At 51.7% G+C, this 27,584-nt stretch overlaps 2 protein-coding genes across 5 annotated transcripts in view; both read left to right on the top strand.

The window, feature by feature from the left end:
- Positions 1–11,731, top strand: part of cnpy4 (canopy FGF signaling regulator 4) — a 45,402-nt gene extending 33,671 nt beyond the window's left edge. The window contains exon 6 of the mRNA XM_087982973.1: positions 11,674–11,731. Within this exon, the coding sequence (XP_087839099.1) occupies positions 11,674–11,681 (8 nt within the window). The 3' untranslated portion in view covers positions 11,682–11,731. The remainder of the gene's footprint in view (positions 1–11,673) is intronic.
- Positions 4,957–18,209, top strand: mblac1 (metallo-beta-lactamase domain containing 1). 4 transcript variants are annotated; one of them, XM_087982970.1, is made up of 2 exons: positions 4,957–5,579; positions 16,738–18,209. In XM_087982970.1, exon 2 carries the CDS (start codon positions 16,794–16,796, stop codon positions 17,523–17,525), a length of 732 nt encoding a protein of 243 aa, XP_087839096.1. In that variant the 5' UTR covers positions 4,957–5,579; positions 16,738–16,793; the 3' UTR covers positions 17,526–18,209. The 4 variants fall into 4 exon arrangements, with proteins under 4 accessions (XP_087839096.1, XP_087839093.1, XP_087839095.1 ...); XM_087982967.1 differs by lacking the exon at positions 4,957–5,579 and adding an exon at positions 12,096–12,157; XM_087982969.1 differs by lacking the exon at positions 4,957–5,579 and adding an exon at positions 14,537–14,671.
- Positions 18,210–27,584: the final 9,375 nt, after the last annotated feature.

Genomic DNA, 27,584 nt, shown 5'->3' with positions numbered 1-27,584 from the left:
TGCCCACTCTATCCACCTGTGCAGCTACCTTCAGGGTACAATGGACCTGCACTCCCAGATCTCTCTGCCCAGCAACTTTTCCCAAGGCTCTATTTTGATTTTTCGTCATGGATGAGAATAACTGTCTTCCCCTCTCAGAGTGAGTCTGTAGGTGGCTGTACAGACTGATGGAGTTATCGCAGGCCCTGTTATACTGGGGGCAGGTGGTGGTCATGGGAAGGGGGTGGGTGACAGCGTGTTCCTTCCACTGTTTCCGCCCGGTTTCTGCTAATTCCCAACGGCACGTCTGAAGGTGCTGGACGCCTTCCTGGATGCTCCTCCCTCACTCTGGACGGTCTTGGGGGTCATCGATTCCTGAGTGGCCGTGGGAATTCTGCACTTGGCCAGCGATGCCTGGAGGGTATCCCTCAGGCGCTTCCCCCTGCCCAGCTGGAGCTGGGAGGAGAGGACCTGCTGGGGGAGTCTAGTGTCGGTCGTACGGGTGACGTGCCCAGCCCAGCGCAGCCGATCAAGGAGGGGAGGCCGCAGGGGGTCAGTGCCTCGATGCTGGGGATGTTGGCCGAGTCGAGAAGGCTAGGGTGGGTGTGTCTGTCTTCCCAGTGGGTTTCCAGGATCTTGTGCAGGTAGAGTTGGTGGGACCACTCCAGCACCTTGAGGTCCCTGCTGTAGACAGTCCCCAGCTCAGAGCCATACAGGAGGGTGGGAATCACCACAGTATACCATGAGTTTGGTGTCGGAGCTGAATTTGGTTTGTTAGACCAGTAAGAGTGACACTGACTTGCCCTGGCCTCATTAACCACCGCCTGTTTCGGATACCACTCATTTTGTTGCAAACTGGAACTGAATGGTTCACTGTCGCTGCCGTTTTACGGTGAATAATAACAGTGAAAGGTTTCAACTACTGCCACAGGCTGGCGCCATTTTGACACCTGCACCCAACTCCCCCTCCCACTCCGTCAACGTCATGCAGGCCCTGGGCCGCCTCCACCACCAAACCGTTACCGCCCGACGCCTGGAGGAGGAACGCCTCATATTCCGCCTTGGGACCCTGCAACCACACGGGATCAATGTGGATTTCAGCAGCTTCCTCATTTCCCCTCCCCCCCACATTATCCCAGTCCCAAGCCTCCAACACGACACCGCCCCCCTGACCATCATTTCCCCCCTCTGACCTATCACCTTCTCCCTCACCTTCATCCACCTATCACTTTCCCAACCACCTCCCCTCAACCTCACCCCACTACCATTTCTCTCTCAGCCCCAGCCCATCAGCCTCATTCTTGATGAAGGGCTTAGGCCTGAAACGTCGATCCTCCTGCTCCTCGGATGCTGCCTGACCTGCTGTGCTTTTCCAGCACCACACTCTCAACTCTGATCTGCAGTCCTTACTTTCTCCTCGACATTTTGAATGGTTGATAAGGTAAAAAAGGTGGATTTTTTCTTTTATATCATCATCATCATCCTGCAGCCTCCATCGTGAGACCTGTACCAGACCCACCAACAACACCTACACCTCCAGCCCTCCACCGGCTCACCTGTACCGGACCCAGCAACAACACCTACACCTCCAGCCCTCCACCGTCTCACCTGTACCAGACCCAGCAACAACACCTACACCTCCAGCCCTCCACCGTCTCACCTGTACCGGACCCACCAACAACACCTACACCTCCAGCCCTCCACCGTCTCACCTGTACCAGACCCAGCAACAACACCTACACCTCCAGCCCTCCACCGTCTCACCTGTACCGGACCCACCAACAACACCTACACCTCCAGCCCTCCACCGTCTCACCTGTACCGGACCCAGCAACAACACCTACACCTCCAGCCCTCCACCGTCTCACCTGTACCGGACCCAGCAACAACACCTACACCTCCAGCCCTCCACCGTCTCACCTGTACCAGACCCAGCAACAACACCTCCACCTCCAGCCCTCCACCGTCTCACCTGTACCAGACCCACCAACAACACCTACACCTCCAGCCCTCCACCGTCTCACCTGTACCGGACCCACCAACAACACCTACACCTCCAGCCCTCCACCGTCTCACCTGTACCGGACCCACCAACAACACCTACACCTCCAGCCCTCCACCGTCTCACCTGTACCGGACCCACCAACAACACCTACACCTCCAGCCCTCCACCGTCTCACCTGTACCAGACCCAGCAACAACACCTACACCTCCAGCCCTCCACCATCTCACCTGTACCAGACCCACCAACAACACCTACACCTCCAGCCCTCCACCATCTCACCTGTACCAGACCCAGCAACAACACCTACACCTCCAGCCCTCCACCGTCTCACCTGTACCGGACCCAGCAACAACACCTACACCTCCAGCCCTCCACCATCTCACCTGTACCGGACCCACCAACAACACATCCACCTTCAGCCCTCCACCATCTCACCTGTACCAGATCCACCAACAACACCTCCACCTCCAGCCCTCCACCGTCTCACCTGTACCAGACCCACCAACAACACCTCCAGCCCTCCACCGTCTCACCTGTACCAGACCCACCAACAACACCTCCAGCCCTCCACCGTCTCACCTGTACCGGACCCACCAACAACACCTACACCACCAGCCCTCCACCGTCTCACCTGTACCGGACCCACCAACAACACCTACACCTCCAGCCCTCCACCATCTCACCTGTACCGGACCCACCAACAACACCTACACCTCCAGCCCTCCACTGTCTCACCTGTACCGGACCCAGCAACAACACCTACACCTCCAGCCCTCCACCATCTCACCTGTACCGGACCCACCAACAACACCTACACCTCCAGCTCTCCACCATCTCACCTGTACCGGACCCACCAACAACACCTACACCTCCAGCTCTCCACCATCTCACCTGTACCGGACCCACCAACAACACCTACACCTCCAGCTCTCCACCATCTCACCTGTACTGGACCCACCAACAACACCTACACCTCCAGCCCTCCACTGTCTCACCTGTACCAGACCCACCAACAACACCAACACCTCCAGCCCTCCACCATCTCACCTGTACCAGACCCACCAACAACACCTACACCTCCAGCCCTCCACCGTCTCACCTGTACCGGACCCACCAACAACACCTACACCTCCAGCCCTCCACTGTCTCACCTGTACCGGACCCACCAACAACACCTACACCTCCAGCCCTCCACTGTCTCACCTGTACCGGACCCACCAACAACACCTACACCTCCAGCCCTCCACCATCTCACCTGTACCAGATCCACCAACAACACCTCCATCTCACCTGTACCGGACCCACCAACAACACCTCCACCTCCAGCCCTCCACCGTCTCACCTGTACCGGACCCACCAACAACACCTACACCTCCAGCCCTCCACCGTCTCACCTGTACCGGACCCAGCAACAACACCTACACCTCCAGCCCTCCACCGTCTCACCTGTACCGGACCCAGCAACAACACCTACACCTCCAGCCCTCCACTGTCTCACCTGTACCGGACCCAGCAACAACACCTACACCTCCAGCCCTCCACTGTCTCACCTGTACCGGACCCAGCAACAACACCTACACCTCCAGCCCTCCACCGTCTCACCTGTACCGGACCCAGCAACAACACCTACACCTCCAGCCCTCCACCATCTCACCTGTACCGGACCCACCAACAACACCTACACCTCCAGCTCTCCACCATCTCACCTGTACCGGACCCACCAACAACACCTACACCTCCAGCTCTCCACCGTCTCACCTGTACCGGACCCACCAACAACACCTACACCTCCAGCTCTCCACCGTCTCACCTGTACCGGACCCAGCAACAACACCTACACCTCCAGCCCTCCACCGTCTCACCTGTACCGGACCCAGCAACAACACCTACACCTCCAGCCCTCCACCGTCTCATCTGTACCGGACCCACCAACAACACCTACACCTCCAGCCCTCCACCGTCTCACCTGTACCAGACCCACCAACAACACCTACACCTCCAGCCCTCCACCGTCTCACCTGTACCAGACCCAGCAACAACACCTCCAGCCCTCCACCATCTCACCTGTACCAGACCCACCAACAACACCTACACCTCCAGCCCTCCACTGTCTCACCTGTACCGGACCCACCAACAACACCTACACCTCCAGCCCTCCACCGTCTCACCTGTACCAGACCCAGCAACAACACCTCCAGCCCTCCACCATCTCACCTGTACCAGACCCAGCAACAACACCTCCAGCCCTCCACCATCTCACCTGTACCGGACCCACCAACAACACCTACACCTCCAGCCCTCCACCGTCTCACCTGTACCAGACCCAGCAACAACACCTCCAGCCCTCCACCATCTCACCTGTACCAGACCCACCAACAACACCTACACCTCCAGCCCTCCACCATCTCACCTGTACCAGACCCACCAACAACACCTACACCTCCAGCCCTCCACTGTCTCACCTGTACCGGACCCACCAACAACACCTACACCTCCAGCCCTCCACTGTCTCACCTGTACCGGACCCACCAACAACACCTACACCTCCAGCCCTCCACCATCTCACCTGTACCAGATCCACCAACAACACCTCCACCTCCAGCCCTCCACCGTCTCACCTGTACCGGACCCACCAACAACACCTACACATCCAGCCCTCCACCGTCTCACCTGTACCGGACCCACCAACAACACCTACACCTCCAGCCCTCCACTGTCTCACCTGTACCGGACCCAGCAACAACACCTACACATCCAGCCCTCCACCGTCTCACCTGTACCGGACCCACCAACAACACCTACACCTCCAGCCCTCCACCGTCTCACCTGTACCAGACCCAGCAACAACACCTCCACCTCCAGCCCTCCACCGTCTCACCTGTACCAGACCCACCAACACCTCCAGCCCTCCACAATCTCACCTGTACCAGACCCACCAACAACACCTACACCTCCAGCCCTCCACCGTCTCACCTGTACCAGACCCACCAACAACACCTACACCTCCAGCCCTCCACCGTCTCACCTGTACCAGACCCACCAACAACACCTACACCTCCAGCCCTCCACCGTCTCACCTGTACCAGACCCACGAACTTGCTGCCCTCAGGTGCCCTCTCTCCACTGCTGGGCCCACTTTGTCGATGAGCTTTTCCAAGTGGTTAAGTTCCCAACTGAAGCAGAGGAGCTCACTAACCTAGCCTGAGGGTGCTGCGTGGACATAGATTTCCCTGGTGCCCTACCCTGACTGTAAAGGAACATTGAAGATAGTGCTGTATGGTCATTCCTGACCCGGAGCTCACTGTCCCGGGGAATCGGTGTGTTAGCAAACGCCCCCTGACTTTTGTTTTCCTTCTATTCCGTAACACACACTTTCTGAGGGCTCTTACACCCACGCCCACACACACAGGTCTTCACGAAGGAGCAGACAGGTCGGTAAGAGGTAAATATCTCACATCTGGCAGTAACTGTGTTCTCTTCCCACATCCTGTCTTCAAATCAAAGTGCTCACATTGAGTTAATGTCGGCCGTGTTTGTCTACTTAGTCACTGCCACAGTTTCTGCTACCTCAGATGAGCCCGTTCTCAATCCACATGTAAGTTCCTACTTTTATAGTCACCTGCCTCTATATACACCTGAAATTTATATTTGCTTCATTTTGAATGTGTTTTGTACTTCAGTATATAACAGAATAATAAAGGATCATTTTCAGACTACATTGTGTCCTGCATTTGGGTTCCCTTTGGTTCAAGTATTTCAAAGATTGGGTGGCGAAGTGGATCACACTGCTGCCTCACAGTGCCAGGGACCTGGGGTCGATTCCCTGAGTGTGTGTAATTCCATGGCTTTGACAGAAATAATTCCTCCTCCTCTGTTTGAAATCTGCTGCCCCCTTTACTCTGAAACTATGACCTCTTGCTCAAAGAGCCATCCATTTATAATCCTCCTCTTCCCTCTATCTCAGCAACTCCCCCCCCCTCCTTCAAATGTTCATCCAGTTCCATTTTGAAAGCCAAGTGATGTTGTGACAACCCTACCCACTAACTGCCAAGTATATGTCTGCCGCCCGAGAGGTTTGGAGTCATCCAGCACCGAAACAGACCCTTCGGCCCAACCAGTCCATGCTGACCATAATCCCAAACCAATCCCACCTGCCTGCTCCTGGCCCATGTCCCTCCAAGGTGAAAGTGAAGATGGCAGATGCTGGAAACCAGATTCTAGATTACAGTGGTGCTGGAAAAGCACAGCAGGTCAGGCAGCATCCGAGGAGCAGGAGAATCGACGTTCTCAGGCAAAAGCCCTTCATCAGGAATAGAGCTGTATTCTTAATGAAGGGCTTTTGCCCAAAACGTCGATTCTCCTGCTCCTCGGATGCTGCCAGACCTGCTGTGCTTTTCCAGCACCACTCTAATCTTGACCCATATCCCTCCAAACCTTTCTTATTCACGAACTTATCTAAATGTCTTTTAAAATGTTGTAACCGTACCCACATCCTCAGGAAGTTGATTCCACACACGAACCACTGTGTTTTTAAAAAAAGTTGCCCCTCGTGTCCTGTTTAAATCTTTCTCCCCTCAAAAATATGCTCCCTAATTTTGAACTTGCCCCATCCTAGGGGAAAAAGCCTTTGCTGTTCACCCTATCTATTTGGTTTGATTGATTTATTGTCACATGTATTTTAGATTAGATTACTTACAGTGTGGAAACAGGCCCTTCGGCCCAACAAGTCCACACCAACCCGCCAAAGCGCACCCACCCAGCCCCATGCCCCTACACCTAACACTACGGGCAATTTAGCATGGCCAATTCACCTAACATGCACATTTTTTGAACTGTGGGAGAAAACCGGAGCACTCGGAGGAAACCCACGCAGACGCGGGGAGAATGTGCAAACTTCACACAGAGAGTCGCCTGAGGCGGGAATTGAACCCGGGTCTCTGGCGCTACGAGGCAGCAGTGCTAACCACTGTGTCACCCACGTATTGTATTGTATTGTACAGTGTCACTACTACTCTGGCCCCATCTTAAAGTAAACCAAAGCGTAGAATATAAAAGCAGAAATGTGAAGTAATAGTGTCCAGTTTTACAGTCCTCCCTGTTAGATGTTCTGTCATGGGCGTGGTGACCAGGCATAAGTCCCCTTCGCTGTTGCGGCTGCTGTGAGCGAGTGCTGCCCCTCTTTGGCTGTATCGTGCCTCCTCTGACACCCACAAGTCCCTGCCGATGCAAATGGCCCCGATGCAGCTGTATCTGCACTGGCCCCAAACTCAACTCCACTGCCCCTGTGTACAGTCTGCTTTGTGTACAGGCCCTGAGTTCGATGGTGCTGAGTCCTGGAAAGTCGCAATACAGAACAGCAGATCATTTAGTCCATTTTCTCTCCTGGCACTGGACAGGAATGATTTGCTCTCCTTCCCCCCACCCCCGGCCCTGCACCATCTTCCGATTCAGTCACTAATCCAACTCTCTCTTGAATTCAGTCTCCCTGCCTTCTCCACACTCAAGACGGCGCATTCCAAACCCCATGTCGCTGACAGAACAAAGAAACCTTTCCCTGGACCCGCTATTGCCAATTACTTCCAACTCTCTGGTTCTTGATTCCCCCCCCCCCCCCCCCCCCCCGTTAACGAGGGGGGAGCAGTTTCTCTCCTCTCCACTTTAGCCGGATGCCTGGTGATTCGAAACACCGTTACGAAACGTCTGAACAGAATACCTCGGATCCATTTACGGGGTAGTCCCTAAACCTGGGGATTCCCCACACCGTGGGGAGCAGCACACGGTCAGCGGTGGTCAGGTTTCTGTGAAAAGCGAGTACCTTTCAAGCTTGCAATCAGACATGACAGCTGCCCGGGCGCGATCAGGTTAATCCAACATCGAGCACTCAACTGAGTGACTGTTTGCAGTTTGACCAATTCTCAAAGCAGCCTACAGCCTTTGTATGTTCCTCTCGGATAGAGACATTGAGATGTACAGCACAGAAACAGAACCTTCGATCAAACACGTCCGTGCCAACCAGATATCCTAAATTAATCTAGTCCTATTTGCCAGCACTTGGTCCATTATCCCTCTAAGCCCTTCCTTTCATATACCCATCCAGATCCCTTTTAAATGCTGTAATTGTACCAGCCTCCACCACTTCCTCTGGCAGCTCATTCCATACACGTACCACCCTCTGTGTGAAAAGTTGCCCCTTAGGTCTCTTCTTTATCTTTCCCCTCTTGCCTTAAACCTATGCCCTCTAGTTCTGGACTCCCCAACCCCAGGGAAAAGACTTTGTCTATTCACCCTATCCATGCCCCTCATGATTTTATAAACCCCTACAAGGTCACCCCTCAGCCTGTGACGCTCCAGGGAACATAACCACATCCTGTTCAGAAACTGAAAACAGTTGAAGACTCATCTGGAATCGAAATGTTAGCTTGCTCTCTGTCCACAGATGCTGCCTGACCCGCTGTGATCTCCAGTATTCTTTTAAAATTAGATTAGATTCCCTATAGTGTGGAAACAGGCCCTTTGGCTTAACAAGTCCAAACCAACCCTCCGAAGAGTAACTCACCCAAACTAACGCACCTAACCAGTATGGGCAATTTAGCATGGCCAATTCACCTGGCCTGCACATAGAGTCATAGAGATATACAGCACGGAAACAGACCGTTGGAAAAGTTAACAGAATAACTTTGTAGCTACAGAAGATTTGTAGCTAAGCCTGTAACTTAGGTCGCTGAGCTGGAGGGTTAATTTTCAGGTGTTTCGTCACCATGACTAGGTAACATCATCAGTGAGAGTCTCTGGTGAAGTGCTGGTGGTATGTCCCACCTCTCTGTTTATAGGTCTTAGTTTCTTAAGGTGTGTGATGTCATTTCTGGTTTTTCTTTCAAGAGAAGGTAGATAGAGTCGAAATCGATGTGCTTATTGATGGAGTTCTGATTAGAATGCCATGCCTCTAAGAATTCTTGTTCATGTTTTTGTTTCGCCTGTCCTAGGATGTGTGTGTTGTCCTGATGAAAGTGGTGTCCTTCTTTGTCTGTATGTATAGAAACTAGTGATAGTGGGTTGTGTCTTTTGTGGCCAGTTGGTGTTTGTGTACCCTGCTGGCAAGGTTCTTGCTTATTTGTCCAATTTAGTGTTTTTTTACTGTTCTTGCATGGCAATTTATAAATGATGTTAGTTTTGCTTGTAGTATCTAATAGATCCTTTAGGTTCATGAGTCGCTGTTTAAGTGTGTTGGTAGGTTTGTGGGCTACCATGATGCAATGGGGTCTGATTTAATAACGAAACAGTAACTGTTCCAATAGAGTAACATCCCATAAATGCACCCTTGGCAATGGCAAATTCAGTAAAATAGATTGTCACACAGGCAATTCTCTAGTCCAGGAGGAAAACCATCAAGAGGAAACTCTGAGAGGGAGAGGGAGAGAAAGAGAGAGGAGCAGGGAGAGATGTGCTGCAGCTCCCAAACCTTCCCAGCTCCCAGCAACTGCCACTGAAAAACTGAAGCTAAAATATCCAGGTTCTGAGAGAGCTTGACCCCACCCATTCAGGCTGCTTCTATTGTTCCAGCTTCTAAAAACAAAATCCCAAGGCCTCACAAGCTGTTTACTGGATTCAAGTAGACAGCTCTGTATCTCTGTCTTAAAACCTTTCTTCAAGAAAAAAGACAAAATAACCTCTTGAAGCCATGGTAGTTTCACACTGTTTATGTGTGAAAGTAACAACAGCATCTCAAAGTTGATCTTTTTTCGATCAGTCTGTTCAGACACACCTCTGGAGCACCAAATGGACCTCGAACACAGGCCTCCTGGGCTAGAGACGAGGGACATTACTACCCCATGCCACAAGATGATCATCCAACTCAGTCCCCTATCCCAGCTTTCTCCCCTACACCCTTTAGCTCTGAGCGCTGTGTCAGCCTCCTTCTTGAAGACATTCAGTGTTTGGTCTCACCCACTTTCTGTGGTAGAGAATTTTTATTTTAATTCATCCATGGGGTTTGGGTGTCCCGGGCTGGCCCAGCATTTGTTGCCCATTCCCCCATTGACCGGTGGGCTGTTAAGGGTCAAATCACATTGGGTCTGGAGTTATGTGTAGGCCCGACCAGGTAAAGACGTCAGTGAACCAGATGGGGTTTTTCCAATAATTGATTCACGGTCATCCTTAGACTCTTAATTCCAGATTTTTTACTGAATTCTACCATCTGCCCTGGCAGGATTTGAAACTGTGTCCCCCAGAACAACAAAATTTTCCACACTCTTCAGGTGAAGACATTTCTCCTCATCTCGGTCCTGAAGACTGTGACCCCACCCTCTCCCTGTTTCTGGACTCCCCCAATCCGTCGGGAGCATCCTTCCTGCGTTTCCAAAAAGTAAAAACCGAGAGAGCTGCAGATGCTGTAAATCAGAGACAAAACCAGAAATCGCTGGAAAAGCTCAGCATTGTCTGGCAACGTCTGTGGAGAGAAATCAGAGTGAACGTTTCAGGTCAGGTTCCGAGGAAGGGTCACCGGACCCGAAACATTAACTCTGTTCTCTCTCTCCACAGGCAACAAAGCAAAATGGCCGAGCAGAGGCTGATAGCCAAGGTCGGTACCCATGGGGATGGCCTCAACTAGGACCTTGGGTTCATGTCACACTACAGGTTGACCCCATTGCACTACACATTCTCTCTCTCATTCACACACACGCACTCCTACAGACCCATACACTCACGTAGACCCTCTCTCATACACAAGCTCTCTCTCATATGCTCAAAGTCTCCTCTACATCAGAGAGACAGGCTGTCTTCTTGTGAATCATTTCAGAGACACCTGCACCCACCAACCCCACCGCCCCGTGGCTGAACACTTCAACTCCCACTCCCACTCCGTCAAGGATATGCAGGTCCTGGGCCTCCTCCTACACCGCTAAACCGTTCCTACCCGATGCCTGGAGAAGGAACGCCTCGTATTCCTGCAACCACACAGGATAAATGTGGGTTTCAGCAGCTTCCTCATTTCCCCCCCCCCACATTATCCCAGTCCCAAGCCTCCAACTCGGCACCAACCTCCGGGCCCCGTCCATCACTGCTCCCTCTGACCTATCACCTTCTCCCTCACCTATCACTTTCCCAGCTACCTCCCCCCAACCCCACACCCCTCCCATTTAATTCTCAGCCCCAACCCACAAGCCTTATTCCTGATGGAGGGCTTATGCCTGAAACGTCGATCCTCCTGCTCCTCAGATGCTGCCTGACCTGCTGTGCTTTTCCAGCACCACACTCTCGACACCTACACTCACACACCCTCTCACAGACATTCAGACACCCCCCCCCCCCCCACACACACACACATATAAGTTTGTGGGTTGAATTTGTATTGCAGAGTTACATTTTATTTTGCTCAAAAACTGCATGAATCCACGTAAGATTCTGTAAATCCCTTTTTTGGAGTGGAATCAGTCTGACCATTGGGGCACAGACAGCCTCACGCAGGGAAGCTCACACCTTCAATACATTATCTGGGCCGACATGGCACCTATTGTTAAAGTTCACTTGAGAATGTTAATTTTAAGAAAGTTCTGGGAAAGAACTAAAACTAACATGGTCATTGTGAAAGATGAGAAATTTAACAAACAGCCCAGGTCTCTTTCAATATATAATTTCAGTTACATCACACTGTAAACTTTTGTGGTGTCTTATGATCTTATTCTCCACAGCCACCTGACGAAGGAGCGTCGCTCCGAAAGCTAGTGCTTCCAAATAAACCTGTTGGACTCTAACCCTGGTGTTGTGTGATTTTTAACTTCTCTCTCACAGACACTGCCAGACCCTGCTGAACTTTTGTCTCTGTGTCACCCTGCTTAAAATTTTAAAGGTTTCTGCCCCCAAACCCATCCTGTCACCATTATGGGGTTTCAGTATTAGATTTGTGTCTCACTAGGCCCTCTGCACGGCTGGTAAATCAATCTGTGATCAATAAATGCTACTGTTCTACTCAAACCCAAACTTGAAACAAACACCCTAAACTTTAGGCCATTGCCACTGGACAGCGGTGGGGCGCTGCAACCTGATTATTTAATAGGCGAGGTTTATTCCTTGGTTCAGCGCCCTCGGTCCCGGGGCTGAGTGAGGTGGTCGGGCAGATTTGTTTTGCGGCGCCATTTTGGAGCCGGAGCCGGAGGCTTGGGGCCTGCGCTTCAGGTCAGTCCGGGGAGGGGTCGGGGGTCAGGGGTCAGGGGTCGGGCTCTCATTGGGCATTGCCCTTGTTTCAGAGATTGGCTTCAGGCCTTTGGAGGGGGGAAGGGGGACATCAGGGAATAAACCCCAAAATAAACCCCAAATTAAACTGGAGTAAACCCCAAAATAAACCCCAAATTAAACTGGAGTAAACCCCAAAATAAACCCCAAAATAAACTGGAGTAAACCCCAAATTAAACCCCAAATTAAACTGGAGTAAACCCCAAAATAAACTGGAGTAAACCCCAAATTAAACCCCAAATTAAACTGGAGTAAACCCCAAAATAAACTGGAGTAAACCCCAAAATAAACCCCAAATTAAACTGGAGTAAACCCCAAATTAAACCCCAAATTAAACTGGAGTAAACCCCAAAATAAACTGGAGTAAACCCCAAAATAAACCCCAAATTAAACTGGAGTAAACCCCAAAATAAACTGGAGTAAACCCCAAAATACACCCCAAATTAAACTGGAGTAAACCCCAAATTAAACCCCAAATTAAACTGGAGTAAACCCCAAAATAAACTGGAGTAAACCCCAAAATAAACCCCAAATTAAACTGGAGTAAACCCCAAAATAAACTGGAGTAAACCCCAAAATAAACCCCAAATTAAACTGGAGTAAACCCCAAAATAAACCCCAAATTAAACTGGAGTAAACCCCAAATTAAACCCCAAATTAAACTGGAGTAAACCCCAAAATAAACCCCAAAATAAACTGGAGTAAACCCCAAAATAAACCCCAAATTAAACTGGAGTAAACCCCAAAATAAACTGGAGTAAACCCCAAAATAAACCCCAAAAATAAACTGGAGTAAACCCCAAATTAAACTGGAGTAAACCCCAAATTAAACTGGAGTAAACCCCAAAATAAACCCCAAATTAAACTGGAGTAAACCCCAAAATAAACCCCAAAATAAACTGGAGTAAACCCCAAAATAAACCCCAAATTAAACTGGAGTAAACCCCAAAATAAACTGGAGTAAACCCCAAAATGAACCCCAAAATAAACTGGAGTAAACCCCAAAATAAACCCCAAATTAAACTGGAGTAAACCCCAAAATAAACCCCAAATTAAACTGGAGTAAACCCCAAATTAAACCCCAAATTAAATTGGAGTAAACCCCAAAATAAACCCCAAAATAAACTGGAGTAAACCCCAAAATAAACCCCAAATTAAACTGGAGTAAACCCCAAAATAAACTGGAGTAAACCCCAAAATAAACCCCAAAATAAACTGGAGTAAACCCCAAAATAAACCCCAAATTAAACTGGAGTAAACCCCAAATTAAACCCCAAATTAAATTGGAGTAAACCCCAAAATAAACCCCAAATTAAACTGGAGTAAACCCCAAAATAAACCCCAAATTAAACTGGAGTAAACCCCAAAATAAACCCCAAAATAAACTGGAGTAAACCCCAAAATAAACCCCAAATTAAACTGGAGTAAACCCCAAAATAAACCCCAAAATAAACCCCAAATTAAACTGGAGTAAACCCCAAATTAAACCACAAAATAAACCCCAAATTAAACTGGAGTAAACCCCAAATTAAACCACAAAATAAACCCCAAATTAAACCACAAAATAAACCCCAAATTAAACTGGAGTAAACCCCAAATTAAACCCCAAATTAAACCCCAAAATAAACCCCAAATTAAACCCCAAAATAAACCCCAAGTTAAACTGGAGTAAACCCCAAAATAAACCCCAAATTAAACTGGAGTAAACCCCAAAATAAACCCCAAGTTAAACTGGAGTAAACCCCAAACTAAACTGGAGTAAACCCCAAATTAAACCCCAAATAAACCCAAATTAAACTGGATTAAACCCCAAATTAAACTGGATTAGCCCCCAAAATAAACCCCAAATTAAACTGGAGTAAACCCCAAATTAAACTGGATTAAACCCCAAATTAAACTGGATTAACCCCCAAAATAAACCCCAAATTAAACTGGAGTAAACCCCAAATTAAACTGGATTAACCCCCAAAATAAAGCTTTATAAAGCTCTGGTTAGGCCCCATTTGGAGTACTGTGTCCAGTTTTGGGCCCCACACCTCAGGAGGGACATACTGGCACTGGAGCGTGTCCAGCGGAGATTCACACGGATGATCCCTGGAATGGCAGGTCTAACATTCGAGGAACGGCTGAGGATCCTGGGATTGTATTCATTGGAGTTTAGAAGATTAAGGGGAAATCTAATAGAAACTTACAAGATAATACATGGCTTGGAAAGGGTGGACGCTAGGAAATTGTTTCCGTTAGGCGAGGAGACTAGAACCCGTGGGCACAGCCTCAGAATTAGAGGGGGTAAATTCAGAACAGAAATGCGGAGACATTTCTTCAGCCAGAGAGTGGTGGACCTGTGGAATTCGTTGCCGCAGAGTGCAGTGGAGGCCGGGACGCTAAATGTCTTCAAGGCAGAGATTGATAAATTCTTGATGTCACAAGGAATTAAGGGCTACGGGGAGAATGTGGGTAAGTGGAGTTGAAATGCCCATCAGCCATGATTGAATGGCGGAGTGGACTCGATGGGCCGAATGGCCTTACTTCTGCTCCTATGTCTTATGGTCTTAAACCCCAAATTAAACCTCAAATTAAACTGGATTAAACCCCAAATTAAACTGAATTAAACCCCAAAATAAACCCCAAATTAAACCCCAAATTAAACTGGATTAAACCCCAAAATAAACTCCAAATTAAACTGGATTAAACCCCAAATTAAACTGGAGTAAACCCCAAAATAAACCCCAAATTAAACTGGAGTAAACCCCAAAATAAACCCCAAATTAAACTGGATTAAACCCCAAATTAAACCCCAAATTAAACCGGAGTAAACCCCAAAATAAACCCCAAATTAAACTGGAGTAAACCCCAAAATAAACCCCAAATTAAACTGGAGTAAACCCCAAAATAAACTGGAGTAAACCCCAAAATAAACCCCAAATTAAACTGGAGTAAACCCCAAAATAAACCCCAAATTAAACCGGATTAACCCCCAAAATAAACCCCAAATTAAACTGGAATAAACCCCAAATTAAACCCCAAATTAAACTGGAGTAAACTCCAAAATAAACCCCAAATTAAACCCCAAATTAAACTGGATTAAACCCCCAAATAAACCGGATTAAACCCCAAAATAATCAGGATTAATCCTCAAAATAAATCCCAAAATAAACTGGATTAAACCCCAAACTAAACCCCAAATTAAAGGGGATTTGGAAGGGTTTGGAGGGAGATGGGCCAAGTGCTGGCAGGTGGGACTAGATTATGTTAGGATATCTGGTCGGCATGGATGAGTTGGGCCGACTGGTCTGTTTCTGTGCTGTACATCTCTATGACTGTATGAATGTAGGAGCAGGAGAATCGACATTTCGGGCATAAGCCCTTCTTCAGGATGCTGCCTGACCTGCTGCGCTTTTCCAGCAACACATTTTCAGCTCTGATCTCCAGCATCTGCAGTCCTCACTTTCTCCTGAATGTAGGAGCAGGCTGAAAGGGGCTGAGTGGCCTGCTGCTGTACCTATTTCTTATGGCCTTACTGATCACAGAGACTGCCGAAGGGTCTGTTTCCGTGCTGTACGGCTCTGTGTCTGTGTGTCAGTCAGTCCCAGGCTCTGTGTGTGTGTGTGTCCCAGGCTGTGTGTGTGTGTGTGTGTCAGTCAGTCAGTCCCAGGCTGTGTGTGTCTGTGTGTGTGTGTGTAGGTCAGTCAGTCCCAGGCTGTGTGTGTGTGTGTGTGTGGGTCAGTCAGTCCCAGGCTGTGTGTGTGTGTCCCAGGCTGTGTGTGTGTGTGTGTGGGTCAGTCAGTCCCAGGCTGTGTGTGTGTGTGTGTCTGTGTGTGTGTCCCAGGCTTTGTGTGTGTGTGTGTGAGTGTGTGTGTGTGTGTGTGTCTGTGTGAGTGTCTGTGAGTGTGTGTGTCTGTGTGTGTGTGTCTGTGTGAGTGTCTGTGAGTGTGTGTGTGTCCCAGGCTGTGTTTGTGTGTGTGTGTCTGTGTGTGTGTGTGTCTGTGTGTGTGTGTGTGAGTGTCTGTGTGTGTGTGTGTGTCCCAGGCTGTGTGTCTTTGTGTGTGTGTGTCTGTGTGTGTGTGTGTCTGTGTGTGTCTGTGTGAGTGTGTCTGTGTGTGTGTGTGTCTGTGTGTGTGTGTGTCTGTGTGTGTGTGTCTGTGTGTGTCTGTGTGAGTGTGTGTCTGTGTGTCTGTGTGAGTGTGTGTGTGTCTGTGTGTGTGTGTGTGTGTGTGTCTGTGTGTGAGTGTCTGTGTGTGAGTGTCTGTGTGTGTGTGTCTGTGTGAGTGTCTGTGTGTGTGTGTGTGTCTGTGTGTGTGTGTCCCTGCATTACGTTTCTACGCGGTCTCAGGTTTCCACGGTAGCACCAAAGGCTCGATAAAGGCCCGCAGTTCTGGTGGACACTTGGCTATCTAGAATGTTTGATCAATTCCGGCAGGCTCCTGGGGCCGAGCAGTTTAAAACGTTCGACGTACGTTCAAAGGCGAAAGTGTTCGGCCTTCAGAGCGCTGAGTTTATTTTCGTTCCTTCTTGTCTTCCAGCCCCCCCGATTGGCGTCGGACACAGGCCCGGTTCCTGAGGGTTTCTCCTCATCACCATGAGCACGGCGTCGACAATACGGACTCAGCCCCTCGGCGCCTTGACCATTCCGGGGGACCCGTACTCGGTGTTTGTGCTGAAGGAGGGCTACGCCTACACGGACGGTGACGGTAACACCAGAGCGGACGGCACAATAACGCTGCTGAAGGGGAGCCATGTGGTTTTGGTGGACACCGGCAACCCCTGGGACAGGGACCACCTCCTACAGAGCTTGGGGGCCCACGGCCTGGAGCCTGAGGATGTCTCGCTGGTGGTCTGCACCCACGGCCACTCGGACCACGTCGGCAACCTCAACCTGTTCCCCGAGGCCACCATCGTGGTTTCTCACGACGTCTGCCGACGAGGGGACGTCTACCTCAGCCAGGGCCTGGCCTCAGGCCTCCCGTATCGGGTGGATGACTGGGTGGAGGTGTTCCCCACGCCTGGGCACTGCGCCGGCGACGTGAGCGTCCTGGTGAGGGGCACGCGGGAGGGCGCGGTGGTGGTGGCTGGGGACCTGTTCGAGAGGGAGGGTGACGACGGGGCTTGGCAGCTCCTGAGTGAAGCCCCCGCGCTCCAGGCCGAGCACCGCGGGAGAGTGCTGGAGATGGCCAGCGTCATCATCCCAGGGCACGGGCCGCCCTTCCGGGTCATAAAGGACAGGTCAGCCTGCTCCACTGTGACCCCCAGCCCCAGCCACACCCACACCCACACCCACACCCACACCCACACCAGCACCGGCTTCGGTTAACCCTTCACCTCCCGCTGCCCAGTACAGCCAATCACCTTCCTCATGGTCATCTCTTCCCCCCCCTGAGCCAATCACCCTCTGCATGGTCATCTCCCCCCGCCCCCCCCCCCTGAGCCAATCACCCTCCGCATGGTCATCTCCCCCCCGCCCCGAGCCAATCACCCTCCGCATGGTCATCTCTCCCCCCCCACACCTCAGCTGATCCCCCTCCTCACGGTCACCCCTTCCCCTCTCCCCATGAGCCAATCACCCTCCTCACAGTCGCCCCTCCCCCCATGAGCCAATGCCATCTCTCAGTCGCCCCTCCCTTCATGAGCCAATGCCATCTCTCAGTCGCCCCTCTCCCCATGAGCCAATCACCCTCCTTACAGTCGCCCCTCCCCCCATGAGCCAATGCCATCTCTCAGGCGCCCCTTGGTCAGATCGTTGTGGGTTTCATCTTTGAGTGGTCCTGTGCAGGCTGGATGGGGGCTGTGTGCTGACTCTAATCTGTCTACTATCAACTAAACCATTGGTAAAGCTGCTTAGTGACTAACCTGCCAACCAGGATCTGGAACTGTCCCCTGTTAATCCCACATGAAGGCATTCACATGGCACACGTGGTTAACGGAGTCATTGGAGATGATGGAGCTACAAGAGGCACTGTCTTTCACATAGTCCATTAAATGGGTGTTTATCAGTGGGCATTCTGTCCAAGAGTCCGGATTTCTTTGTGTTTGTGTGTGGGTGTATGAGTGTGTGTGTTTGGGGGGACTGGTGTGTGTGTCTGTGTGGGGGGGGTGTTGGGGGAGTGGTGTCTGTGTGTGTGTGTGTTTGGGGGACTGGTGGGTGTGTGTGGGTGTGTGTCTGTGTGGGTGGGGATGTTGGAGTGGTGTGTGTGGGTTTGTGTGTGGGGGACGTGTGTGGGTTTGTGTGTGGGGGACGTGTGTGTGTGTGTGTGTGTGGGGGGGGGGGGGTGGGGGCTATAACCGGGTGAGAGGGGTCTATAACCCCCCGCCTAACCCTGCCGCCCCGCCCCCGCTCCTGGCCCCCGGCCCCAGCCCCCACCCCCAGCCCCCACTCCCACCCCCAGTCCCCAGTCCCCAGCCACTACCCCCAGCCCGCAGCCCCACTCCCACCCCCACCCCCTGCCCCCGTCCCCACTCCCAACCCCAGCCCTCACTCCCACTCCCACTCCCAGTCCCCACTGCCAGCCCCCACCCTCACTCCCCGCCCCCACTCCCAGCAGCCGCCCCCACTCCCACTTCCGCCACCACTCCCTGCCCCCAGCCCCCACTCCCCACTCCCACTCCCACTCCCGCCACCACTCCCTGCCCCCAGCCCCCACTCCCCACTCCCACTCCCACCCTCACTCCCAGCACCCAGCCCCCACTCCCCACTCCCAGCCCCCAGCCCCAGCCCCCACTCCCAGGCCCCACTCCCACCCCCAACTTCCACCCTCACTCCCAGCCCCCACTCCCACTCCCACTTCAGCCCCACCCCCACTCCCCACTCCCAGCTCCAGCCCCATCCCCAGCTCCAGCCCATCCCCAGCTCCAGCCCCACCCCCAGTTCTAGCCCCACCCCCAGGTCCTGCCCCACCCCCACTCCCAGCTCCAGCCCCACCCCCAGCTCCAGCCCCATCCCCAGCTCCAGCCCCACCCCCACCCCCAGCTCCAGCCCCACCCCCACCCCCACTCCCAGCTCCAGCCCCACACCAGGTCCTAGCTCCCAGCCCTACCGTGTTTTCACCATCCCTCCAGAACTACCCCTCTCTGAGGATGAAAGATCAGTCCTCAGCAGAGGCCTCACCTTCATTCCCTCTGACGACCCCTTCTCCCGCCTCCAACACACCCCATCCACCTGGACACCCCGTGCTGGCCTCTTACCTGCCCTCGATCTCTTCATAGCCAACTGCTGCCGCGACATTAACCGCCTCAACCTCCCCACCCCTCTCACCCATTCCAACCTCTCACCCTCACAACGTGCAGCCCTCCACTCCCTCCGTTCCAACCCCAACCTCACTATCAAACTGGCAGACAAGGGAGGCGCAGTAGTAGTTTGGCTCACCGACCTTTACACCACTGAGGCTAAACGCTAGCTAGCATACACCTCCTCCTACTGCCCCCTTGACCATGACCACACCTCCCACCACCAAACCATCATCTCCCAGACCATCCAGAACCTCATCACCTCGGGATCTCCCATCCACCGCCTCTAACCTCATAATCCCACAACCCCGCACTGCCCGTTTCTACCTCCTGCCCAAAATCCACAAACCTGACTGCCCTGGCCGACCCATTATCTCAGCCTGCTCCTGCCCCACTGAACTCATCTCTGCATACCTTGACACGGTCCTGTCCCCTTTAGTCCAAGAACTCCCCACCTACGTTCGGGACACCACCCACGCCCTCCACCTCCTCCATGTTTTTCGCTTCCCCTGTCCCCAACGCCTTATCTTCATCATGGACATCCAGTCCCTGTACACCTCCATCCCCCATCACGAAGGACTCAAAGCCCTCCGCTTCTTCCTTTCCCGCCGAACCAACCAGTACCCTTCCACTGACACCCTCCTTCGACTGACTGAACTGGTCCTCACCCTGAACAACTTCTCTTTCCAATCCTCCCACTTCCTCCAAACCAAAGGAGTAGCCATGGGCACCAGCATGGGCCCCAGCTATGCCTGCCTCTTCGTAGGATATGTGGAACAGTTCATCTTCCGCAGCTACACTGGCACCATCCCCCACCTTTTCCTCCGCTACATCGATGACTGTATCGGCGCTGCCTCGTGCTCCCACGAGGAGGTTGAACAGTTCATCCACTTTACTAACACCTTCCACCCCGACCTCAAATTTACGTGGACCGTCTCAGACCCCTCCCTCCCCTTCCTAGACCTCTCCATCTCTATCTCGGGCGACCGACTCAACACGGACGTATACTATAAACCGACCGACTCCCACAGCTACCTAGACTACACCTCCTTCCACCCTGCCCCCTGTAAAAACGCCATCCCATTCTCCCAATTCCTTCGCCTTCGCCGCATCTGCTCCCAAGAGGACCAGTTCCAATACCGAACAACCCAGATGGCCTCCTTCTTCAAAGACCGCAATTTCCCCTCAGACGTGGTTGGCGATGCTCTCCACCGCAGCTCCTCCACTTCCCGCTCCTCCGCCCTTGAGCCCCGCCCCTCCAATCGCCACCAGGACAGAACCCCACTGGTCCTCACCTACCACCCCACCAACTTCCAGATACATCGTATCATCCTTCGTCATTTCCACCACCTCCAAACAGACCCCACCACCAAAGATATCTTTCCCTCCCCTCCCCTATCAGCGTTCTGGAAAGACCACTCCCTCCGCGATCCCTCGTCAGGTCCACACCCCCCACCAACCCAACCTCCATTCCCGGCACCTTCCCCTGCAACCGCAAGAAATGCAAAACTTGCGCCCACACCTCCCCCCTCACCTCCCTCCAAGGCCCCAAGGGATTCTTCCATATCCGCCACAAATTCACCTGCACCTCCACACACATCATTTACTGCATCCACTGCACCCGATGTGGCCTCCTCTATATTGGGGAGACAAGCCGCCTACTTGCGGAATGTTTCAGGGAACACCTCTAGGACACCCGGACCAACCAACCCAACCACCCCGTGGCTCAACACTTCAACTCCCCCTCCCACTCCACATGCAGGTCCTTGGACTCCTCCATCGCCAGACCATGGCAACACGACGCCTGGAGGAAGAGCGCCTCATCTTCTGCCTGGGAACCCTCCAACCACAAGGGATGAATGCAGATTTCTCCAGCTTCCTCATTTCCCCTCCCCCCCACCTTATCTCAGTCCCAACCCTCGGACTCAACACCACCTTCCTAACCTGCAATCTTCTTCCTGACCTCTCCGCCCCCAACCCCTCTCCGGCCTATCACCCTCACCTTAACCTCCTTCCACCTATCGCATTCCCAACGCCCCTCCCCCAAGTCCCTCCTCCCTACCTTTTATCTTAGCCTGCTGGACACACTTTCCTCATTCCTGAAGAAGGGCTCATGCGATTCTCCTGCTCCTTGGATGCTGCCTGACCTGCTGCGCTTTTCCAGCAACACATTTTCAGCTCTGATCTCCAGCATCTGCAGACCTCACTTTCTCCTATAACCGGGTGGAAGGGGGACTATAACCGGGTGGGAGGGGCATTACATCCAGGGTTGGAGGGGCATTATAACCTGGTGGAAGGGGACTATAACCGGAGTGGGAAAGGGATTATAACCGGGGTGGGAGGGGGTTATAACCGGGGTGGGAGGGGGACTATAACTGGGATGGTAGGGGGTTATAACCGGGGTGGGAGGGGGATTATAACTGGGATGGTAGGGGGTTATAACCGGGGTGGGAGGGGGTTATAACCGGGGTGGGAGGGGGACTATAACTGGGATGGTAGGGGGTTATAACCGGGGTGGGAGGGGTCTTTGATGATGTTGGCTGGGACAGTGGGAAGTGTAGACGGAGTCAGTAGTTGGGAGGCTGGTGATGGACTGGGCTGTGTTCACCACTCTCTGCAGTTTCTTACAGTCCAGGGCAGAGCAGTTACCATCCCAAGCTGTGATGTATCTGGATAGGATGCTCTCTACGGTGCACCTGTAAAAACTAAGAGGGAATGTCAGGTGGTGGGGGATAGATTTAAAAATAATTTGTAGAGTGGTGAAAGAGGAATTGAAGGGACAAAGGCTGGTGAGCATCTGGAACGCAGGAGAGAACTCTCTCTGTGTCGGATACACACATGAAGTGCAAAAACCCACAGTCTGCTACAGATCTAAGTGGGATTAGTAGTGTTGCAGGGAGCCTGTGGGCCGAACGGCCTCTTTCCTATGCTGTAAGCTTCAGTTGGCTCTATGAATGTACCCGTTGTGGGTCGATGAGAGCGAGTGGCATTCTTGTCGGATTGTAACTTTAAGAGCTGGCTTGGTCCAGCTGAGAGATTCTCAGCAGCAAACTCCCTAACGGATCTCAGAGAGGCTGGTACATGTCTGTAGGGGCTGTCGCTATTCAGGGAGCCCTCCCGGAACTGAAATAGCTCTGCAAATCATGAACAGCTGAAGGTTCAGTGACCCGTGCTCAGGTACATGAGTCCTGTGAGAATGTTATCAGCCCTGGAATGTACAGATCATCGTTTATGACCCTGCGATAATTATTCTGCATATTTAGGTTGAAACTTCCGTCTTCATCTCACCCGTGGAGCTAGTGTGTCCTTTATACCCTCCTGTAGATACTGCGTCTCAGATGGGAGACTCTCAGTGGGTTCAGATTCTTGGTGAGAATGGTTTTGGGACTGAAGCACGTTTTGAGCCGATCAAATTGAAATTAAATCTCAAGCTCCCCTTCAGATCTAGGAGCGGGAACAGGTCATTCAGCCCGTCTAGCTGCTCCGCCATTGAATACGATATCATTTCGGGCCCAACTCCACTCACCTGCCCCCTCCCCTTCACCCTTCAACCTGTCACTTGTTAAAAATCTATCTCCTCCTTCGGATTTACTCGATGCCTCTGCCTCCGCCTGGGGGAGAGGAATTCCTTTTGCGAGAGGCGATTTCTCCTCACCTGCGTTGTCGATCTGCCACCATTTCTCCTGAAAATGGTGACATCTTGTTGCAGATTACCTCACATGCAGAAAACAAACTTTCTGCCCCCAGTTTTTGCAACTTGGAGACGGGCAGTAAGTGTTGGTCCTGTGGGCAGCACGGTGGCACAGTGGTTAGCACTGCTGCCTCACAGGGCCTGAGACCCGGGTTCAATTCCACCCTTGGGCAACTGTCTGTGTGGAGTTTGCACGTTCTCCCTGTGTCTGTGTGGGTTTCCTCCGGTCGCTCTGGTTTCCTCCCACAGTCCAAAAATGTGCAGGTTAGGTGAATTGGCCATGCTAAATTGCCCGTAGTGTTAGGTACATTAGTCAGGGGTAAATGTAGGGGAATGGGTCTGGGTGGATTGCGCTTCAGCGGGTTGATATGGACTTGTTGGGCCGAAGGGCCTGTTTCCACACCGTAAGTTATCTAATCTAATCTAAACAGTCTGTGCGTTCCGCCAGGGAATACAAACAGAAATCCTTCAGGGAAGGAACTCTGCCTGGTCTGGCCTACACGTAACTCCAGACCCACAGCCTAGTAACTATAACAGAGGAACCCACTGTCAGTGCGTTTTAGTTCTTGGTGAGAATTTCATATCATTTTGGGGACTGGAGCATGCCGCCAGGTCTTGAGACAATTAAATCTCAAGCTCCATTTAAGGACTAGAAGCAGGAATAGACCTATTGACTATTGATTGACTTATTAACTAATTCCTGATGAAGGGCTTTTGCCCGAAACGTTGATTTTCCTGCTCCTCGGATGCTGCCTGACCTGCTGTGCTTGTCCAGCACCACTCTGATCTAAACTCTGATCTCCAGTATCTGCAGTCCTCAGTTTTGCCTATGAACTCCCCCCCCCCCCCTTGACAGTGATTAAATAAATGCCAACAGCACCCCCGTTGCAGGAGTGAATATAGAGACAAGTTCGAGGTCAGACTAGGCAGCTTCAGTTATGGCATTTTAAAAAAACACATTAAACCTGGAAAATGGTTGACACTCAGGGGCAAGAATTGTTCACGCTAGTGGGACAGCGCACTGCAATCATTTGTGTCGTCAGCTCTGATAACTGCATTCTGTTTAGTCAGATACTGAGCAATTAATCTGTATTAATTGCTGACTGTTTGAAAGGTGCTATTTCGTAACGAGATTATAACGTGCAATTTCAAAGCAGCCCTCGTAATCACAGACGACAGCAGTTCCACGGGTACCCAAGCTCAGCCGTTCATTTAGTGGCACTGTGGACCAGGGGGTGTATTGGTTGTGTGCAATTGCCCCCCCCCCCCCCCCCCCACTCCCTGTTTCATTTATTTGAGAAAGTCCTTTGTCATTTTCCCTGTTGAACTTCAGTCCCACCCTACTGCCCTTCGGGTACCCGGTGCCGACGAGCTTTGGGTAGGGTCTGCTCCCAGACCTAGCCAGGACGACGATGCCCAAGCCCAGGCAGTGGGCCGTAGACACAGGGTCATCTCTGCCAACCACCTGCCCCTCTTCCCCCCCCCCCCCCGGTGATGTTCGTGCCCGGGTATCCTTGGACAGGGAGCATGCAGCTCCTTGAACCATCCGAATGCCTTTAGAGACAGAGGTGGGCAGCAGGGGGCCGTACAGTGCATTATCTCACCCCTCCAGACCCATTTTGGGTTAGTTCTTTCCCTCACAGTCCAAAGACATGCAGGTTAGGCTGTGCTAAATCCACCCTAACCTGCACATCCCCTGGACACCATGGGACAATTTAGCATGGCCAATCCACCCTAACCTGCACGTCCCTGGGCACTATGGGACAATTTAGCACGGCCAATCCACCCTAACCTGCACGTCCCTGGGCACTATGGGACAATTTAGCACGGCCAATCCACCCTAACCTGCACGTCCCTGGGCACTATGGGACAATTTAGCACGGCCAATCCACCCTAACCTGCACATCCCTGGGCACTATGGGACAATTTAGCACGGCCAATCCACCCTAACCTGCACATCCCTGGACACTATGGGACAATTTAGCACGGCCAATCCACCCTAACCTGCACATCCCTGGGCACTATGGGACAATTTAGCACGGCCAACCCACCCTAACCTGCACATCCCTGGACACTGTGGGACAATTTAGCGCGGCCACTCCACCCTAACCTGCACATTCCTGGACACTATGGGACAATTTAGCACGGCCAATCCACCCTAACCGGCACATCTTTGGACTGTGGGAGGAAACCGGAGCACTCGGGGGAAACCCACGCAGACACGGGGAGAATGTGCAAACTCCACACAGTTAACCTGAGGCTGGAGTTGAACTGAGATCCCGCACCATGAGGCGTCAGTGCTAACCAGTGAGCCACCGTCCCGAGGGACTGTAGTGCCAATTAAGAAGTCAAATTATTTCCTCTGGAAAACTGGGCATTGAGGTGCACCCTGAGGCGGGGGGGGGGGGGGGGTCTTGAAAATTATTTTAAAATAAAGGACTGTGGCTGCTGGGGATCTGAAACCAATGAGAAATCAAAATTGCTGGAGAAACTCAGCAGGTCTGCCAGCATAGGTGATCGTTTTCTCTGCACTGACACGGCCAGACCTGCTGTGTTTTTCCAGCGCGTTCTGTTTTTTTTCTGTTTGTTTAAAATTATTTTGACAGGGGCAGCTATTGAAAAAAATGTCGTCTTTAGTGGGGAGACAGGAATAGGGTCCGATAACATTGAGATGGTCACAAATAAATCCATGACTTGGAGATGCCGGTGTTGGACTGGGGTGTGTAAAGTTAAAAATCACACAACACCAGGTTATAGTCCAACAGGTTTAATTGGAAGCACACTAGCTTTCGGAGCTCCGCTCCTTCATCAGGTGGGTGTGGAGGGCTCGATCATCACACAGAATTTATAGCAAATATTTACAGTGTGATGTAACTGAAATTATATATTGAAAAAGACCTAGATTGTTTGTTAAGTCTCTCATCTTTTATAATGACCATGTTAGTTTCTGTTCTTTCATATGTAAATCCCAGAACTTTCTTAAAGTTACATTCTCAAGTGAACTTTAACAATAGGTGCCATGTCGGCCCAGATAATGTATTGAAGGTGTGAGCTTCCCTGTGTGAGGCTGTCTGTGCCCCAATGGTCAGACTGATTCCACTCCAAAAAAGGGATTTACAGAATCTTACATGGATTCATGCAGTTCTTGAGCAAAATAAAACAAGTACAAATTCACCCCACAAACGTATATATGTGTGTCTGCTTGTGGGTGTGTATGTGGGGTGGGGGGTTATGAATGTCTGTGAGAGAATGTGTGTATCTGTATGTAAAGGGGTATAAGTCTGTGAGAGGGTGTGTGGGAGTGTATGTGTGAGTGTTTGAGAGAGGGTCTATGTGAGTGTATGGGTCTGCGGGAGTGTGTGTATGCGTGAGCGTGTGTGTCTGTGTGTGAGAGAGAGAGAGAGAGAGTGTGTGTCCGTGTGTGTATATAGTGCAATGGTGGTCACCTGTAGTGTGACATGAACCCAAGGTCCTGGTTGAGGCCCTCCCTATGGGTATCAAACAAATAGATTGTGGGGAATTCAGAAGAAACCCTTTTGTTGTGAGAATGTGGGATTCTCTCCCACAGGGAGTGGACAAGGTGAAGGGTATCGATCTGTCTGAGGGGAAGCTGGGTCTAAGGGTGGGTTGATAAATGAGGAATGGGAGGCAGTTGTGTGTAGCAGAAACACCAGCATGGAGTAGATGGGCCAAATGGTCTGTTCCTGTGCTGGTGCCTGGAAAAAGAGAGATGGATAGAGTCATAGAGATGTAGAGCATGGAAACAAACCCTTCAGTCCAACCTGTCCATGCCGACCAGATATCCCAACCCAATCTAGTCCCACCTGCCAGCACCCAACCCATATCCCTCCAAACCCTTCCTATTCATATACCCATCCAAATGCCTTTTAAATGTTGCAATTGTACCAGCCTCCTCCACCTCCTCTGGCAGCTGGCCTTTGGGAAACACCATCTTTGGGCTATTAATGTTCAAATCTGCTTTTAACTTGCTGTCAGACTCGAGCCAAGTGATAGAGTGACAGGGATGTTGTCAGCTTTGGAGACAGTGGGATCTCACTGGGAGTTACTGTAATGTCTTTATAAATAAACAGAACCTGGGAACCACTAGTGGCTAACACAGCAGCATGCTCAATGGTTTTAGCGTGCAAGGAGACCATTCGGCCCATCAAATCTGTGATAGTCCCCCTGCAAGGCCAATTTGTCTGGTCCTTCTGCCCACCCCATCTTTCCCACGGATTCCTGGAGAGTCACGGTGAGAGGGCAGCGTGGCTGTTTCCGGTGCCCTCTGTGCAGAGAGGACTCTCCGGAGTGCGTCATCGCTCTCCAGCTGCGCCAATGAGCTCACTGCGAGGGCTCGCTAATCGTTTATGGGGCTGAGAGCGTCGATCGCTTTATCTGCAGGTTCAAGGCTTCACTTTGCAACCTTTGCACCTCTGGGCTTCTGTACATCCTCCTCCT

Source organism: Chiloscyllium plagiosum, unplaced genomic scaffold (genome assembly GCF_037043375.1).
Source record: "Chiloscyllium plagiosum isolate Xiang-an unplaced genomic scaffold, Cpla_swu_hap1 HiC_scaffold_44, whole genome shotgun sequence".
Classification (NCBI taxonomy): Eukaryota; Metazoa; Chordata; class Chondrichthyes; order Orectolobiformes; family Hemiscylliidae; genus Chiloscyllium; species Chiloscyllium plagiosum.
Note: the sequence above shows the minus strand (reverse complement) of the source record. Positions and strands in the feature narration are given on the sequence as shown.

Excerpts from the sequence above, each read along its gene's own strand:
- mblac1 (XM_087982970.1), top strand. The coding sequence starts at position 16,794 with ATGAGCACGGCGTCGACAATACGGACTCAGCCCCTCGGCGCCTTGACC.